Source organism: Nicotiana sylvestris, chromosome 5 (assembly GCF_000393655.2).
Source record: "Nicotiana sylvestris chromosome 5, ASM39365v2, whole genome shotgun sequence".
Classification (NCBI taxonomy): Eukaryota; Viridiplantae; Streptophyta; class Magnoliopsida; order Solanales; family Solanaceae; genus Nicotiana; species Nicotiana sylvestris.
In genome coordinates, this window is record NC_091061.1 from 48,790,755 (window position 1) to 48,810,944 (window position 20,190).

General features: G+C 33.8%; 2 protein-coding genes across 2 annotated transcripts; both read left to right on the plus strand.

Annotated features, from left to right (window-relative positions):
- Positions 1-2,644: 2,644 nt before the first annotated feature.
- Positions 2,645-7,977, plus strand: LOC138868623 (uncharacterized). Its single transcript, XM_070146186.1, has 12 exons — positions 2,645-2,827; positions 3,372-3,890; positions 4,105-4,227; positions 4,354-4,731; positions 4,877-5,044; positions 5,552-5,738; positions 5,913-6,054; positions 6,134-6,246; positions 6,398-6,417; positions 7,135-7,270; positions 7,378-7,663; positions 7,749-7,977. The coding sequence occupies exons 1-12, from the start codon at positions 2,645-2,647 to the stop codon at positions 7,975-7,977; spliced, it is 2,484 nt and encodes an 827-aa protein (XP_070002287.1).
- A 6,409-nt stretch (positions 7,978-14,386) lies between these two features.
- LOC104240932 (F-box protein At3g07870-like) lies at positions 14,387-14,899 on the plus strand. The gene has a single exon (XM_009795836.1). The coding sequence runs from the start codon at positions 14,387-14,389 to the stop codon at positions 14,897-14,899; it is 513 nt and encodes a 170-aa protein (XP_009794138.1).
- Positions 14,900-20,190: the final 5,291 nt, after the last annotated feature.

Below are 20,190 nucleotides of genomic sequence, written 5' to 3' on the forward strand. Positions count from 1 at the left end.
TTGATATATAAAAACAAGACACGATAAAAATTCATCTGATTTATCTTCCAAGCTGTGGTTTCAGTGATCCTCTGCAATGGAGCTCTCAATGGACCTCTAGAGCTCTCAACTTAACGATTTCTTCAGTGCTCCTCTGCTTCAATGTAAAATAATCAAACACACAAGACACCAAGATTTACATGGAAAACCTCTTCAATATGAAGAGTAAAAATCACGGGACTAAAGGCTTTCAAATCTCTATTAAATCAATCAACAAGAGTTATAAAATTTCTCTAAATTGGGTACAAAGCAAGTGCCAATCCAACAGCAACAATAGAAACAAGATTGCACCAAAATAATAGAAGAAAGAAGAGAAATCATTCAAAAAAAAACACGCTACTGTTCATGCCTCCAGAATCGTAGCTACATGACTCCAAATCCAATCTCATCGTTGAAAACTAAGAACCAGATGTTGAAAACTCCCATTTTAAATTTGAACATGATCCAACAGTTAACGAGTCGAAAAATGCAATTTGAAGTGGATTGCCCGAGAAAAAATGTTTTGGAGCAAAAGAATATATTTTTCTCTCTCACAAAGCTTCAAAACGGCTGCACCCCATATATTTTTTTCTCTTATTATGTTTCAAACCTAAAATCGGTCATATTTATATGGAATTTTTACCTCCTATTGCAAAGGTTAACACCTTATTTATTTTAAATAAATACCATTTTAAAAAATTATATTCTATAGATACCTTTTAAAGTTTATAGCAAATATTTAATTTTGGTTACCTCCTAGTCCTAAGCCACTAAATACGCTATTCAGTTACACTATTTTCTTTCTCTCTCTCTACTTTAATACATCTCATTCTCTTCTCTCATTCCCTGAAAATACGATGCTTAATCTCAAAATTCCTCTCACCAATTCAAAGTTGTCGTTATGCCTGGCCCAGTCTCGAACAAGCATCGGGTTTCAGAGCAGTTCCAGTGTAACAATGGTGGAAGAAAATTTGCATATACACATGTTCGTCGAAATTCCGTCGCCAGAGATATTCTCTTCTCAAATTGAACCCAAAAATGTCCAAGCGGTGACTTCTCTAATTGAGAAAATATACCTATAGCAGTATATAAACACAATATTACATTTGTGCGGATGTGCTCAACAATTTTTCTTTTTGTTGGGTTTAGGTTTTCAAGGGATGCATAAAGCATTGGAAGGCTTTCTCAAAATGGAACCCGTCGGATGGTGGCCTAATACAAAAAAGGTTAATCTTTACAATCAAATTAGAAGCCCTGGTATTCAATTAATTGCGATGAAGAAGAAGATTTCTGTTAATATATATTAATGTATTTTTAACGTATTACACTGTATTTGCATGTATTTCATTGTATTCATTGTCTTTTTTTTCATTGTAATTCAATGTATCTCGCTGTATTCCATGTATTTCATTGTATTCACTGTCTTTTTTTTATTGTATTTCAATGTATCTCGCTATATTCTATGTATTTCATTTGTATTCACTGTCTCGTTATATGCCATGAATGTATTCATATGATTTTTTAAATTAATATAATTTATGTATTCAGATGTATTATATAAACTTTCTGAAGATTGCTATGTTTTTGGAGTATTTTTCGGTTGAGAATCTTTTTTATAATGGGAAATACAAAATTTGTGTGTTATAATTGAGTTTGTTGGGTTATATTAGGAGTCTATTATGTTAATTGATTCATTTTCCATTTAAAAATAGTGTATTCTCATATTTCACGCCGTGAATACTGTCGAATACAATAATCTGTCCAGTTGTAATCCCATGTTTCACGCCATGAATATAGTCGAATCCACTCGAATACAACAACTGATTAGCTTGACTTCCATGATTCACGCCTATTTTTGCTACTGTATTCATGAATACAATAGCTTAAATACATCAAATACATCTTATAACCACAGAAAAAGTATCTATAATCCGTAATATAATAAATGGTATCTATAGATGGCTAATTACTACTAAAAGATAGTGCTTTATAAAAATTTGATAGGAATTTTTACCTCCTATAGCAAAGGTTAACACCTTATTTATTTAAAATAAATATCATTTAAATAAATTATATTCTATAGATACCTTTTATTGTTTATAGCAAAATTTTTAATTTTGGTTATCTCCTATACTTTAGCCACTAAAGATGCTATGTTTTATTTTTCTCTCTCCCTTCTCAGATTTTTCTCTCTCATAATTAACGTTTTTCATACAACTTCTCAATACACGTTCATCCTCTCTCTATTTTGATACAATCTATTTTATTTCCCATTCCTTGTAAAAACGCCCAAAATCAGAGAAACCTCCTCACCCACACCGATGCTTCCTCCTTCCCCAATCTCGGCATAAACCCTAATCTTCTCTAGATTTTACTCATTTGTTTCTATAATTAGTGTGGTAAGTATTTAATTTTTTTGATTTTCCCTATTTTTGTTTATTCTCAACATCTCTACTTACCAAAATTTCTCTAATCAACAGTATCCAAGCGTATTCTCACAATGCCTGAGAATACACCCCACAAATTTATTACTAGAGGTATACCCACTAAAATTCTCACTTTCGATAGGCCCTCTTTCTCCTTGCAAATCACTCAAGGGGAATTGGATATAGGTTTAGCAAAAAATATGGCATTGGAGAAGAGAACAATATCTCGACATGACAATTTCAAAGAAACCCAAGTTGAGAAACCATTAAAGGAAACAAGACTTCCCATTGCGGAAAAGAGGAAAAATCATATTTCTGAAGCTTCATCTGTCAAAGGGAAGGAGGTTGAAGCAAGTAAAAGCTCGGATACACTGGAAGAAAAGGTAATTTCTGATGTATTCATCTGTATTATTGATGTATTCATCTGTATTTGTATGTATAAACCTGTTGAATTCTCTGTTCAAAAAGGATATTCAATGTATTTTTGTACTTATAGAAATCAATGATATAGATATGTATATGTATTCTGATGTATTCTTATAGTTGTATTTATAATGATTTTCAAAGTTCCCATCATTGTTTTATTCTAATTACAATGTCTTTATTTGTTGTATGCGTATATATTATATTAGTACATATATTTCTATCACTGATATCTTACTCCAGTTTATTTTTGCAGTCTGTATTTAGTTGTATTCATGTCAGTTGTACTATAAAATATGTGTTGTATTCAGTTGTATTTATATATATATTTATTCTTATTAAATGCAAGGAATTAAGCTATTTGTGAAAAAATAGCCTATATTTGCACCGCATATCAGTGTATATACTAACAAAGACATAGTTTCCGAGATAAAAGAAAATCTTACTCCAGAGAAGTACAAACAACTGGGTAATACTTGTTTTGGAAATTTCCTTTAATTGAAGCGTTGTGAAGTCCAACATCAACTCTTCAGATGCTTCATGGCTCTCCAGTTAGAAGGATGTCCTAACAATGTATTTGCAATACACGTCAATGGTACTTCTTTATCTTTCTCAACAAGGGAGTTTGCGCTTGTGACTGGCCTCAAATGTGTTGGTAACGATGCTGATGTTGTGATCAATGAAAAGGTTCCTAACTGGCTTATTGAGACTTACTTTGGAGGTGCCAATCTTTTCAAGAATAAAGATTTGATGAAATGCTTTGCTAACAAGAACTGGGGTCACGACAACGATAGGGATGCATTAAAGATAGTTGTGTTGTATTTAATACACACCTTCATTTTTTCATCCGAGAAGAACAGCACAACCATCCCAAGGCTACATTTTGACTTGGTCGAGAGTGGGCGCTATTCTGAATATCCATGGGGTTTAAAAGCATTTGAAAGCCTAACAAAATTTATTAGCAAGAAGATGGATGCTCAGAAGAAGTACTACAAGATAGCTGGGATGCCCCTAGCTATGCAAGTATGGTTTTATGAGTGTTGTTCAAATGTTGATCCCAAAATTGCACTCCGAGTTGATAACGCGGTCCCCAGAATACTCAATTAGAGATCCACCGGAAACCAGCCAAACTTTGCTTAATTGATGAACGGCATGTTCAATGACAAGGGAAACATGGTAATTTACAATTTCTATCCTGGCTATTTTACAATTTACTAATCATTAATGTCGTATACAGTTGCATACAGTCACTTCTGCATACAACTGCATACAGTTGCTACTGCATTTATACAGTTGCATACAGTTTAATGGATACAACTGTATACAGTTGAATACAGTTGTTGCTGCATTCATTATTACTGTTGCATACATTTGCATATAATTTACTAATCATTACTGCTGCCTTCATTTGAATACAAATTACATTTTGATTCCAGATTTGCATACATCCATTATAGTAAGAATTTGATTGTATTTCATTTTTCAGATTGTTTACAGAGACATCTATACAACCAATATGGAGCTTGTCGTTATTCAGATTCTTCCAGTAGGCATTGTTGTTGAGAACAGTCCTACTCCTACTCGTTCAGACAAGTCGGCAGAGGATTCGGATGACTTTTCTCCTACACCTGATCTTCAGTGTAAGAAGAAACACGCTACAAGTGTTGGGCCATCTTCAACACCGCCCTATAAAAAGCGCAAGGAACAGATTATTCATCCCTCAAATACAGATAATCAATCCAAGATTCCTACTGTTGGTGTATCAGAAATTGCACAAAATGTTTTGCATCACAATCAGCCTTCAGATTCCAAAAATGATGAAGTATCTTCTTTGAGGAAAGACCTAAATTCATTCAAAGAATACGTGAGTTTATTATCCACATATTAAACATTACATTTTAGTGCTTAACATTCATATATTTTTGGCGCACTTTTCTAATTATTTATGTCTTGCTAATGTTGTGGGCGAGTTCAAGTCTCTGAGATCATTGATCAATGATAACTTTAAGATGCTTTCTGAGCATCTTCAAGACAATCAGCAAAAAGAAAGCTTACACCAGAGAAAGGAAACCATAGAGAGACGTGATGATGGTATTGAAATGCCATATGATGCCAACTTGCAAGATATTCCAAAAGGTCACAGACACACTGATATAGCTGTCGGCGATAATGTTGAGGTTTAACATTTTTTAACCTCTTCAGTATATGTTTATATCTCCTATTTGCTCTTACTCGGATTAATCATATACAAAACAATTTGTAACATTATGAAATACAAGTATATACAGAATATTTCAGTATTTTAATTATCTTAATTCTATATGCATTTGTATTTTCCTGACTTTATTTATACATAATTATTGTGATATTTGTATGTTGTATCTAGATGTATTCATATATATTAAAATATGATACTTGTATATATTTAAGCTTCCTCTATATAGTAATGTTATAACTTTCAGTTAGATGCATTTAAATTCTGCCCCAAATATGTAATGTATTGATATGTATTTAGATGTATTCAGATGTATTCTTAATATGTTGTTCAATGTATTTAAATCCTCCACGTAAATACAACCTCAGCAAAATACAAATTCAAGATCAAATATGTATTGTATTTATATGTATTTAACTGTATTCATACAGTCAGTTACTACACTAACATTGATGCATACGTCTAACAGAATACAGTGGTTAATGTTCTTTGTGTAGAGTCAAGAGTAGAGGGGATTACTACATCAGAGGTGCCGTGCAACATACCACATATAGGCCAAGATGGTGTATCTACAGATTTCTATGTATCTCAAGTTGAGCTGGACGACAAGTTTCTTCCTAGTCAAATTCCAGAAACTAGAATTGTGATATACAACAGTGCAAAAAAAGTTGAATCAACCCCAGTACCATCTCATAGGAATCGGTGACCAAGTAGATGGTATTCTTCGCCTTACGAGTCAAACTTTGACTCCGCAGGTTAGTGTGTTTATAAACTAATGATCTATTTTCCCATGGTTTTTATAATTAAAAGTCTCTATTCATGAACAACAGGTACCTCAGTAAAGTTGACCCCCATTTTTGAAAAAAAATACCCCTTTGAGGATGATTCAATAACAGAGCCACATCCTACATTAATCATTCAGGAATACGACAAATGGGTTCGTGATGGTCTTCTGGCTAGACATGAACAGAAGTGAGTTTTTTCCCAATATGCCTATTACATATTTATATTTTTTAAAATGGATATAATATTTTTTATATCATATTTGTAGAAGTAATTTGGAAAACCATTACAAGAAGAACAAGTCAACACTTCATATACCATTGGATTTTGGAGTTGATCAAGTCAATTCAAAAAATTGGTTTTACCTTCTATCGTTTGACGGTAAACTATGAGATGCCAATGTAAGTTTTACCCCTTCCAACTCCACTATAATTCATTTCTTTAGTATTAATTTGTCTAATTGCATAATTCACAAATTGAGCTCTCACACAAATTTGTCTTACATTACTTTTATGTATTCAATTGTACTCAGATGTATCTCTTACATCAGCTGTATTTAATTGTATTAAGATGTATTTTAACATAACTCAGTAGTTGTAAATAACAGATGTTATTAGTTGAATCTGTATGATGTATTTAATGGCATCATTATTCTTAAATAACTGTTGTATTTTACTGTATTAAGATGTATTTTAAAAGTTCTGAGTAATTGTAACTAACATATGTATTTCAGTCCTATGTATTTAGTTGCCTCATTAGTCTTGAATAAAAACATGTATTTAAATGTATTCAAATGTATTTTAACATTACTCGATAGTTGTAAATAATAGATGTATTTAACTGAATCTGATGGATGTATTTAATGGCATCATTATTCTCTGATAACTGCTGTATTTTACTATATTCGGATGTATTTTAAAAGTTCTGAGTAGTTGTAACTAACAGATGTATTTTAGTACTATGTGTTTAATTGCCTCATTAGTCTTGAGTAACAACATGTATTTAAATGTATTCAGATGTTTTTCAACATTACTCGGTAGTAGTAAATAACAGATGTATTTAACTGAATTTGTATGATGTATTGAATGGCCTCATTATTTTTGAATAACTATTATATTTTAACTATATTCAGATGTATTTTAATGTATTCAGATGTATTATTCTTGAATCTGTGTGATGTATTTAACTGAGTTTTCACTTATCATATTCAGTTTCTTTTTCTTAATTTGATTCATTGCACTAACACTATGTAATTAAATTTGTGTATAGCATATTGACGTCATATTCTACTATCTGAGAAAGAAGGGAAAGTACAACCAAACAAGCAACTTCAAGTATACAACTGTTGATTGTATATTCAAGACAAGAATCGCAGAAATCTTCGACATGTATGCTGATACAGATAGTAATGCAAATTAGCCAAAGAAGGGGATGTGGTATGTGAGTACATAAGGGGCTACAGATTGCTAGCTAATGTACCTTGGCATACTATTGACAATGTCTTGATACCAGTCAACTTGAAGGACAAACTACATTGGATATTGGTTGTTGTCTCATTCAAGGAGAGATGTATCAAAGTGTATGACTCGTACAGATTTGCAGGTCATGATGCCTATGTAGCTTCTGAGATAGATAAGCTAGCTAAGCTTGTACCTCTGTATCTATCAATCAGTGGCTTTTATAGAGATAGTCAAGACATAGATTGGTCTACTTACTCAGCATACACTGACAAGTCACATACTGATCCCTTTGAAGTTGTTTTCATATCAAATCTGCCTCAACAACAAGCTGGGAGCATGTATGTATTCAATCATAATTCTTGTATCATTTTAGAACTCTAATTGTATGAATTATTTTTAATTGTTTCAATCAACATTTTTCAGGGATTGTGAGGTGCATGTTGCGGCATACGCAGAGTTTCTGAGCACTCTTGGAGAGATTCCACAAACAATATTTGATTCAAATCTACTCCGTCAAAGATATGGTGCTCTCCTTTGGGACTATGCTTTGCGGAAGATAGACGCTGATGCCATAAGTAAGAATGAAGCACCCTCAAAGATTGCTAGGCAAATCACGGAGTCAGATTCAAAGTTACAGATAGTGTTAGAGTAGCTTTAGATGAATGTAGTTTTGGAATGTTGTTTTAGGTGAATACTGTTTTTTAGAATATCTTTTTTGACAGAAGATGGTATTCAGTTAGAAAAACCAATGTTTTAATCACTATATCAACCGTGTTCATGTGTGACAATTGCAACTTTTCAATCTATGTTTCATTATTTTTTTACAAGTATTCATGCTTAATCTACAATTTCTACTCGTATGTATCTTACAGGATATATTCATACATATTAAACAAGGCGTATAAATGTGTATTAATATTCAGTCACTTGACTTATATATCAAAGTCAGCAACTGTATGCTTCAGGTTTATACGTATGTACTCAACTTGATGTATTTATTTTACTTACTCCGGTTATATGTATTTATTGAAATTGTTATATTATAGCTGAGTATATAGTTGTATTCCGATGTATTTTGATTAGTTATGTATATACAACTTAGGCATTGTCTATAATAAATTATCTAAGTATATGTTGACAAGGTTGTATTCGAAAGTATTCAACACAATACTACAACTAAATGTATCCATAATCTATTCACGAAAGACATTTCAAATTTTATTACTTCATAATGTCATCAGAAGTAATGACAAATCGTTGGAGCACTAATATATGTCAGAGTTCTAACTAAATCCTATGTGGAGCATTTATACATGTTTGCTTGTTATGTCCTCCCTGCCCACATATGCTACATGAATATTGATTTTTCGGCTGCAACAATTCACTGAAAGGTTTATCGCGCTTCTTCTTTAGCCTTCCAGGAGGTCTTTTCCATTTGGGTGGTAACACAACTTCCTCTGCAACATGTGCTGGAATATTCCAGTCATTTCTGTCCGGTAGCGGGTACACAGGCACATCGTATGTCATTACAACATAATTTGGTTTGTAATAGTTAGAGCAATAATCTTCTAGCATTAGAAATTTGCTTTTCAATACAGCCCAAGCATGTGGGCATGGTAATTCATCAACTTGGAACCTCCCACAAATGCATTTTTTCTCTAACAGGCAGATAATGTAATGCCTCCCTCCATCGTTAACCGTATGTAAGTATTCAGTCGATGGTACCACTTACATTTAAACATAGACCTATAAGTTTTGAGCACATATAAATGAATTTCTTTATGTATAATGCTGAATTATTCAGTTAAATACAACTGAAACGTTTGAATACAGAAGAATACATCATATATGTAGACCGACAGACTATAAACTATAATTACGTCTTATCTTATGAATACAGTGACATACATCAAACATCTACTTAACTTTAGGCAGTTGAAAAGAAACAAAAACATTATAAGGCTACTGCATGATAATACAATTGAATACATCTATCTAAAAAATTATGTATAAGTTATTTCAGAAAACAATTAAGCTATCTAAAGAAATAGCTTATTATATGATACAATGACATCAAAATAAAACTTACAGTTATGCGTGTAGACATTGCCTCATTCAAAGTCAGCATCTCCTGGTATTTTTTTCCAAGCATTGTGTATGTCTGTGTAGCTTCTTTGCGGTTACTACAATTCCAACGTCCAAACATCTTCCTAACTTCTTCGAGGAAGTCGTATATTGGCAATTCCCTTGCTGACACTAGTGCGGCATTGATTGACTCAGCAATATTTGACGTCATGGTCCATCCCCTATTAACAGGTGCATAGAACCTAGCCCACTTTTCGTATCCAGCTAACTCCAAGTATTCTTTCACCCTAATATCTACCTTCTCACCTTCTCCATCAGACTGTCAAATTCAACTTGTGTGTATGCTTTTGCCATCGAGAAGTATATCTCGCTCAACTTTGCATGGCTTTTTTTGAATTTCTTATATACGTTGTTCCATAGATGCCATATACATGCAAAATGCGGTACATCTGGATACACTCTCGGTACAGATTTAATGATACTCTCATTTCTATCTGAAACGATGCACGTGTTTTCCCTGTCACCGTATGCTATCTTGAATTGCTCAAAGAACCACGTCCAAGCAGCATCGTTCTCTGAATCAATAACACCATATGCTAATGGCAATATATGACCTGTAAAGACAATTGAATACACATTTTTAAAACATGTATTTCAATCTTTAAAATATTAACAGAATTTATTATAATTCACGTACTCACCTGCGCCATCCAACGTGCTTGCCGAGACAAATATCCCGGTCTAGTAACATTTTAGGTAACTTCCATCCACGACCACAATGGGTCTACAATTATCAAACCCCTTTATAAAGGCATACAAAGATATATACATATACATGAACTCATTTTTGGGCGATTTTACCATTCTGATATGCGAACCAGGATATGTCATATCCATTGTATATAGGTATCCTGGTAATTTTTTGTATGAATCAGCTGGTTCACCTCTCAAAAAATTCATTGCCTTTTCTTTAGCCCGCCACGCCAACATGTAGCTAACATATACACCTAAATCTGATTTCACATCATCAATAATATCCTTTGGGGTGTATTTCCTCTTATGATTAGCAAGCTTAGGCTTAATCATACCACCTATAAGGCTACTACTTGTCTGTCGCTGCTCATACACCTTTTTCTTCAGCGGACATGTATGGTTATCAATGAACTCTCTCACTTTTAATAGTTCTGATTTGTTAATGCTCGAAGCCTTAAACCTCCATTCACAATCTTCTGACATACATAATAATGCATAACTACAAAGAATTTATCATTTTACATATGATTAGCATAAATGTTTACCAAAAATGCACTCATATACATATGAATACATTCTGACATCTATATATATAAATTATTATACAACTTAATACAATTATAGTTATATGCATTTAAATACAATGAATACAACTGAATACAATTATAGTTATATGCATACACTTAAATACAAACAGTAAACAAAATAGGAAAATAATTAGAGCCACTGTAACATAATTATACCAGTAAAATACATATGAATACATATATTTAAAGACCATAAACAAACAAATGTTAAACACATCAGTGAAGATCAAGTGAAAATCCACAAATACGCATAAATACATCAATGTATAACTTACAACTCCAACAGATAATACAATATACAAAAAAAAAATTAAATACACTCAAACCTGACAGCATTAGACCTATCAACCCGAAATTGAAACCTTTGAGATATAGCATAATTCTGCATCACCTTTTTCAATGTAGCCTTATCCTTTTATACTTGTCCAACCATAACCTGCCTTTGATTAGTTTTTGAAATTATCAAATCCTTGTCCAGTTCAAACACCCTAATTGCTTCTCCTGAATGGACAAAATCTTGAGCAAGCGTATCATCTGTACCGGAATCATACCTTTGAAGTGATTCGTCTATTTGCACAATATCTCCTTGAATTAAACTACCACGGAAACAAGTTCTTTTTCAATCGTTGTTATGCACAAAGGATACATCCCGAATTCTCTGTTCTCTTTTTTCAACTCTACATACACCCTGTAACCCATGTCATTGTGTATTTCCATTGGCGTGCTATTCCCTTCTACTTTGTATTGAATTTTAATGGACTTTGAGCTCAAATCTATGCCCAGTTGATTAGAAATTGACTCAACTAAATCATTATACGATGCATACTCCTTTATCAGTATTCCCTCAATTGAATATTCGACGTAATTGCTCTCACCGTTCCACTTGCCAGAATGACGCAACAATACTGTTAAACTTGTCATACGGTATAACTGAATTATACTGTATTCTGTATACAATTGTATCAAACGCACTGTTTCGTGGTTGAAAAGAGAATTGGGTATAGAAAAAAGGAAGAACTGAAAATTCAGATGTTGCTCTGGTTTTCGCTATTTTTCTTGTTGAATCGTGAATGGAAGAATACAGATTTATGGGCAATAGTTTGTGTTAGTTGAGTTAAATTAGGAAAATATCAGGTGAATTGATTTCCTTTCCATTTTAAACAAGTTCAACCTTCCATATTTTACGCGAAATACGCTACTGTATTCACAATAAGGCCGCGTGAATACATTTGAATACATCTCAAGCTTAGCTGAAATTCCAAAATTCATGCCTATCTTTGCTATTGTATTAATGAATACAATAGCTTAAATACATCAAATACATCTTATGACCACATAAAAAGTATCTATAATCCGTAATATAGCAAAAGGTATCTATAAATGGATAATTACACCTAAAAGATAGTGTTTTATGAAAAGTTTTCTAAAAATTTCCCTATTTATATGTCTTGATATTAGTGGGCTACAGGGAAAAGTGGGCTAGATCCAAAAGGCACCATAAGACAGGGAAGGCACAAAAAACCAACACTATTGGCACGGGATGATCACTATATTCCCTTCGTAATATCCGTTGCCTATAGTTATCAATATCTGTAAAAATTGAGACTTAGGGTGTGTTTGGTACGAAGGAAAATATTTTTTACGGATTTTCATAGAAAATGAGTTGTTTTATCACTTATTTTCCCTTGTTTGGTTGGTGAGTAGAAAACCTTTTCTAGAAAATATTTTCTATTGTTTAGCTAAAGAGTAGAAAATATTTTTTTTGGAAAATATTTTTTTATGCTACTCTCCTCACCCCCTTCCCCCAAGTCCTCATGTTTCTTTGCCCCCCCCCCCAAATACCCAATGTTTTTAGGACTCTATTTTCTTCAATAATTTAATTATTCTTCAAACAATTCTCACAAATCCAAACGAACTAATGTGCTGCTTTACTTTTTACCCCAAAGAACGGTGAAATTTATGCTCCATAACTAAAAAGAAAACACTCTTTCTTTGCTGAAAAAGAAAGTACTCTTTCTACAATATAAAAATAAAGTAATCATTTTATTGAAATAAAAGAAAATACTTTTTCTACATCATGAAAAGAAAATGCTCATTTTGTTGAAATGAAAGAATATACTTTTTCTACATCTTGAAAATAAAGTATTTTTTGTTAAAATGCAATTTTTTTTTAATGAAGAAAAGAAAATTCTCATTTCTTGAAATGAAAAAAAAATCTATCTATAACATGAAAAGAAAATACTATTAATAATATTTTTATTTAGGGTAGGGGTGGGGTGAGGGTGGGGGGAAGGGTGGGGTGGGTGGAGTAGGGTGGGATAGGAGTGGGGTGGGTTGGTGGGGATGAGAAATAGGGTGGGGAAGGTTAAAAAGGTATTTTGGAAAATATTTTTCCTTTTCTTAATAGGAAAAACTTTTTCCTCCAATTGGAGGAAAATATTTTCCATAGTATTTAAGCCAACCAAACTTGAAAAAATTGAAAAATATTTTTTCAGAAAATATTTTCCTTCGTATACAACACACCCTTAATCTACTAAATTCTCCCCCTGTTCTATGGTTCGTCAGACTTAGAAATTCTCTTTCCTACAGAATTATGGATTCTTGCAATCAAAAGGAAACAAAAAAACAGGATTGTAAGTTGGATGATCAGATCAGAAATGCTTTTGCCACATTATTGGTGAAATTACAAGTAATTACAGTTGAAAAATAAGATAAAGAAAAATAAATAAATATTCTTCAGGTTGAGGTGCTGATATCTCGCTCTCTTTTTAAGGAGATTCAAGCCCACTGCGGTAGCATCTTCACTGATCCAGCAGTAATACTCTTGACTTGTTCCCTCCAGGATACAATAGTCCGACAATATCGTATGACTCGAACAAACTCTGGATAAGCTGTTGAGTCCAAAGCTCCTCCAAAATGAACACCTTCCTTCAACAAGAATAATATTCTCTTTTGTCGGTAATAAGTTGGAGACTTAGATTTTCTCCTTCTCTTAACTCTCTTTTTCACTACACCTAGTTCACTTTTTTCATACACACTACCAAATTTTCCCCTTCTCCAACACAAAGAAGAAACACCACTATTTATAAGTGTGGAATCTCTTTCAATAAATAAATAATAAGGTAGTGGGATAATAAAATTGTAGAATATGGTTGGTGGTTACAAAATTTAATCTTTAGTGAGTAATTAGTGGTAGATCATGACATTAGTGGTTTCATGAGTTACACCAAAGTAATGACCACTTTCTTGCCAATTTATAACCACTATCTCAGAAGAAATAATGCACTTTAATATTGTAATCCAGAGTTTAGGACGAGATGCAGATCCAGGAATGAATTATCGCATAATCCAAGAGCTCGTTTGTTTGCAACTGTCTCAGACAGTGAAGAATGATCCATGCCTTATTTTTCACTGTGATTGCCCCATCAAGAATCAGCTTTAATCCGGGGCTCAACCAACATACAGATACTCTTAACAAGGTGTGATATTGTCTGCTTTGGACAAAACTAAGCCCCTACGCCCAAAATGCCTCGTACTATCTGATCATGAAGACAAAGGACTTGTAAGGAAACATAACTTTCCTTTCTCAACAACTATGCCAAAGTTCAATGTGGTTGGCGCCTGTAGTGGCTTATTATGTTTATATATGATTCATTACTCAATGATAGACTCATTCTGAACAATCCTTTTACTGGTGACTACAAGAAGCTCCCAAAATTTATTGAGTTTGAAGAGCAACAAGTAATATCTGGATTTGGATTTCATCCTATTACAAAGGAGTACAAGGCTATCAAGATTGTGTACTACTCAAATACCTATAGCATACCTTCAAAGATCCGTAATGTTGAAGTGTGGATGCTATGCAGAAGCGACGTTCAAATATTTAGTCTTAGTAGAAGTAAATGCAGGAGCATTGGGGAAGTACACTATTTTCTTGACACCAAATCAACAGGAGTTTTGGTGAAGGGACGGCTACATTGGTTGAGTAAAAGGAGAAGGCAAAATGGCCATTTCGAGAGATCCATTGTGTCCCTTGACCTAGATGATGAGAGATTTGGTCAGGTCCCTAGGCCTAATTTCAGCTTTAACCAACTGGACAGGTCTGCTTATCATCTTGCAGTTATAGGAGGGTGTCTTTCTGCTGTTTAAGTAAATCTTTGCGTTAAGGAATGGTTGGGGATTTGGGTCATGATGTTCTCTGTGAAGCCTTACTTACCATGGAGTTTTAATGATGGTAAATATTTCAGTCGGACAAATCACCCAGAGTTCTATACATGCTTAAGAGTGGAGAGATCTTGTTGGAGTACAATGGTGGAATCTTAGTTTCCTATGATCCTGAGAGTGGAGAATTTAAGAACCTAATGGTTCAATCAATGCCTAATCGTGTTCAAAATGTAGTCATGTTGATATCCTCAACTGGATAAGTTTTCAGTAAACACCATATTGCTATTGACAGTAAGATTATCGTTGCTAGTTTATACACAGAATTCAAGTCTCGTAAATACTCATTATCATGCATATTACTGATTGCAAGAACTCTGTTGCTGAAATTTCATTCTAATCTTGGTTGTCTGCAACTTCATTCTGTAATATTATTTTCAGATGTTCATCAACTGAATCTACACAAACAACAACAATTACTACCCAATATAATCCCACCAAGTGGGGTCTGGGTAGGGTAGGATGTACGCAGCCTTACGAGACTGTTTCTGAATGACCCTCGGCTAAAGAAGGTGAAGGAAGCCCTAATAGCAAGTGATAGCAAGACAAGTAGTTAGAAAACTAAATCGGAGATAACAACAAAGAATAACAAGATAGTACCGATAACAAGTAATATCAAGATTTGATAACACAGTTACCATCTGCCTTCTCGTAAGCTCGTAGTTGATCATTGATATGCGACATAAATTCTTCGGTCCATGACAACGATCTGCTTTTTGCTAGAACTTTAATATAGTTTTACTCTGCATCCAACGACTTAAAACTTCAAATTCAGATCCATAAATGGTACTCCCTCCGTTCCAATTTATGTGAATCTGTTTGACTGAGCACGGAGTTTAAGAAAAAATGAATACTTTTGGAATTTGTAGTCCTAAACAAGTCAAAAAGGGGTCCAGAGTATTTGTATGGTTATAAAAGCTTCTCATTAAGGGTAGAATTGTAAGTTTAAGCTAAATTGTTTCCAAATTTAGAAAGGGGTCATTCTTTTTGGAACGGACCAAAAAGGAAATAGGTTCACATAAACTGGAACGGAGTAAGTAATAAGTGTAGCTGACTTGCATCCGATGACATAACATTTCAGATCACCTCTTATAAGAGTTGGTTTATTTGCCACAGGAAACAAAAGGAAAAGGAGAATTACAGAGAAACAGGTGGCCACAGAGTGAAACTGAAGATGATAGAGAATCTAAGCATTTTCAATGCACAATATTCTTGTTGTATGAAAAGAAGACTTCTCCTAATTTCAAAAAGAAAAATAAAGTAATGGGACCCCCTCCTCCTCCTCCTAAAAAAAGAAATAGTACTATATTTTCTTCCAAAGTCTCATTTTACAGATTGCATGCAACCCGAACTGCAATACAATGTTATCAAGATTTGTGTATGAGTTAGAAGGCTTTGAGTCAACTTTTCTACAATCCTTTCAATGACTATTTTAACTAAGAATTCATCTTGACGGTCAAGCACCTATCATCTTCTCCACCTCCAAATGAAAATCAGCACTATGATCGTTAAGATCATTCCGGCATACTTGATCCATCTATCGACACGATTCCTCTTCTCAATAAGTCTCATTACAGAATTTGATAGCCCCAAAGTGTTCAGGACGTCTAATGCCTTCCGTTGAGCTCGCTGCAACAAATAATCAATTAAGACACCAGGTGTTCAAACCCTAAACTGAATTTTTCCATTCAGTCAGCATTAGGGTTTTAAACCCTAAACTGAACTTTTTCCATTCAGTCACCATTAGGGTTTTAAACCTTAAACTGAACTTTTCCATTCAGTCAGCATTAGGGTTTTAAACCATAAACTGAACTTTTTCCTTTAGTCAGCATTAGGGTTTTAAACCCTAAACTGAACTTTTTCCATTCAGTCAGCATTAGGGTTTTAAACCCTAAACTGAACTTTTCCATTTAGTCAGCATTAGGGTTTTAAACCCTAAACTGAACTTTTCCATTCAGTCAGCATTATGGTTTTAAACCCTAAACTGAACTTTTCCAGCCAGTCAGCATTAGGGTTTTAAACCCTAAACTGAACTTTTTCCATTCAGTCAGCATTAGGGTTTTGAAACCTTAAACTGAACTCTTTCCCTCAGTCAGCATTAGGGTTTTAAACCCTAAACTGAACTTTTTCCCTTCAGTCAGCATTAGGGTTTTAAACCCTAAACTGAACTTTTCCATTCAGTCAGCATTAGGGTTTTAAACCCTAAACTGAACTTTTTCCTTTAGTCAGCATTAGTGTTTTAAACCCTAAACTGAACTTTTTCCAATCAGTCAGCATTAGGGTTTTAAACCCGAAACTGAACTTTTCCATTTAGTCAGCATTAGGGTTTTAAACCCTAAACTGAACTTTTCCATTCAGTTAGCATTAGGGTTTTAAACCCTAAACTGAACTCTTTCCTTTAGTCAGCATTAGGGTTTTAAACCCTAAACTGAACTTTTCCTTTAGTCAGCATTAGGGTTTTAAACCCTAAACTGAACTCTTTCCTTCAGTCAGCATTAGGGTTTTAAACCCTAAACTGAACTTTTTCCATTTAGTCAGCATTAGGGTTTTAAACCCTAAACTGAACTTTTCCTTTGGTCAGCATTAGGGTTTTAAACCCTAAACTAAACTTTTTCCTTTAGTCAGCATTAGGGTTTTAAACCCTAAACTGAACTTTTTCCATTCAGTCAGCATTAGGGTTTTAAACCCTAAACTGAACTTTTCCATTCAGTCAGCATTAGGGTTTTAAACCCTAAACTGAACTTTTTCCTTTAGTCAGCATTAGGGTTTTAAACCCTAAACTGAACTTTTTCCATTCAGGCAGCATTAGGATTTTAAACCCTAAACTGAACTTTTCCATTTAGTCAGCATTAGGGTTTTAAAACCTAAACTGAACTTTTTCATTCAGTTACCATTAGGGTTTTAAACCCTAAACTGAACTATTTCTTTTAGTCAGCATTAGGGTTTTAAACCCTAAACTGAACTTTTCCTTTCAATCAGCATTAGAGTTTTAAACCCTAAACTGAACTCTTTCCTTCAGTCAGCATTAGGGTTTTAAACCCTAAACTGAACTTTTTTCTTTGGTCAGCATTAGGGTTTTAAACCCTAAACTGAACTTTTTCCTTTGGTCAGCATTAGGGTTTTAAACCCTAAACTAAACTTTTTCCATTCAGTCAGCATTAGAGTTTTAAACCCTAAAGTGAACATTTCCATTTAGTCAGCATTAGGGTTTTAAACCCTAAACTGAACTCTTTCCTTTAGTCAGCATTAGGGTTTTAAACCCTAAACTGAACTTTTCCTTTCAGTCAGCATTCGGGTTTTAAACCCTAAACTGAACTCTTTCCTTCAGTCAGCATTAGGGTTTTAAACCCTAAACTGAACTTTTTTCATTCAGTCAGCATTAGGGTTTTAAACCCTAAACTGAACTTTTTCCTTTGGTCAGCATTAGGGTTTTAAACCCTAAACTGAACTTTTTCCTTTGGTCAGCATTAGGGTTTTAAACCCTAAACTGAACTTTTCCATTCAGTCAAGCATTAAGGTTTTAAACCCTAAACTGAACTTTTCCATTTAGCCAGCATTAGGGTTTTAAACCCTAAACTGAATTTTTCCATTTAGTCAGCATTAGGGTTTTAAACCCTAAACTGAACTTTTTCCTTTGGTCAGCATTAGGGTTTTAAACCCTAAACTAAACTTTTCCATTCAGTCAGCATTAGGGTTTTAAACCCTAAACTGAACTTTTCCATTTAGCCAGCATTAGGGTTTTAAACCCTAAACTGAATTTTTCCATTCAGTTAGCATTAGGGTTTTAAACCCTAAACTGAACTTTTTCCTTTAGTCAGCATTAGGGTTTTAAACGCTAAACTGAACTTTTCCATTCAGTCAGCATTAGGGTTTTAAACCCTAAACTGAACTTTTCCTTTAGTCAGCATTAGGGTTTTAAACCCTAAACTGAAACTTTTTCCATTCAGTCAGCATTAGGGTTTTAAACCCTAAAGTGAACTTTTCCATTTAGTCAGCATTAGGGTTTTAAACCCTAAACTGAACTTTTCCATTCAGTCAGCATTAGGGTTTTAAACCCTAAACTGAACTTTTTCCTTTAGTCAGCATTAGGGTTTTAAACCCTAAACTGAACTTTTTCCATTCAGTCAGCATTAGGGTTTTAAACCCTAAACTGAACTTTTCCATTCAGTCAGCATTAGGGTTTTAAACCCTAAACTGAACTTTTTCCTTTAGTCAGCATTAGGGTTTTAAACCCTAAACTGAACTTTTTCCATTCAGGCAGCATTAGGGTTTTAAACCCTAAACTGAACTTTTCCATTTAGTCAGCATTAGGGTTTTAAACCCTAAACTGAACTTTTCCATTCAGTTAGCATTAGGGTTTTAAACCCTAAACTGAACTATTTCATTTAGTCAGCATTAGGGTTTTAAACCCTAAACTGAACTTTTCCTTTCAGTCAGCATTTGAGTTTTAAACCCTAAACTGAACTCTTTCCTTCAGTCAGCATTAGGGTTTTAAACCCTAAACTGAACTTTTTCCATTCAGTCAGCATTAGGGTTTTAAACCCTAAACTGAACTTTTTCCTTTGGTCAGCATTAGGGTTTTAAACCCTAAACTGAACTTTTTCCTTTGGTCAGCATTAGGGTTTTAAACCCTAAACTGAACTTTTTCCATTCAGTCAGCATTAGGGTTTTAAACCCTAAACTGAACTTTTCCATTTAGTCAGCATTAGGGTTTTAAACCCTAAACTGAACTCTTTCCTTTAGTCAGCATTAGGGTTTTAAACCCTAAACTGAACTTTTCCTTTCAGTCAGCATTCGGGTTTTAAACCCTAAACTGAACTCTTTCCTTCAGCCAGCATTAGGGTTTTAAATCCTAAACTGAACTTTTTCCATTCAGTCAGCATTAGGGTTTTAAACCCTAAACTGAACTTTTTCCTTTGGTCAGCATTAGGGTTTTAAACCCTAAACTGAACTTTATCCTTTGGTCAGCATTAGGGTTTTAAACCCTAAACTGAACTTTTCCATTCAGTCAAGCATTCGGGTTTTAAACCCTAAACTGAACTTTTCCATTTAGCCAGCATTAGGGTTTTAAACCCTAAACTGAATTTTTCCATTCAGTCAGCATTAGGGTTTTAAACCCAAAATTGAACTTTTTCCTTTGGTCAGCATTAAGGTTTTAAACCCTAAACTGAACTTTTCCATTCAGTCAGCATTAGGGTTTTAAACCATAAACTGAACTT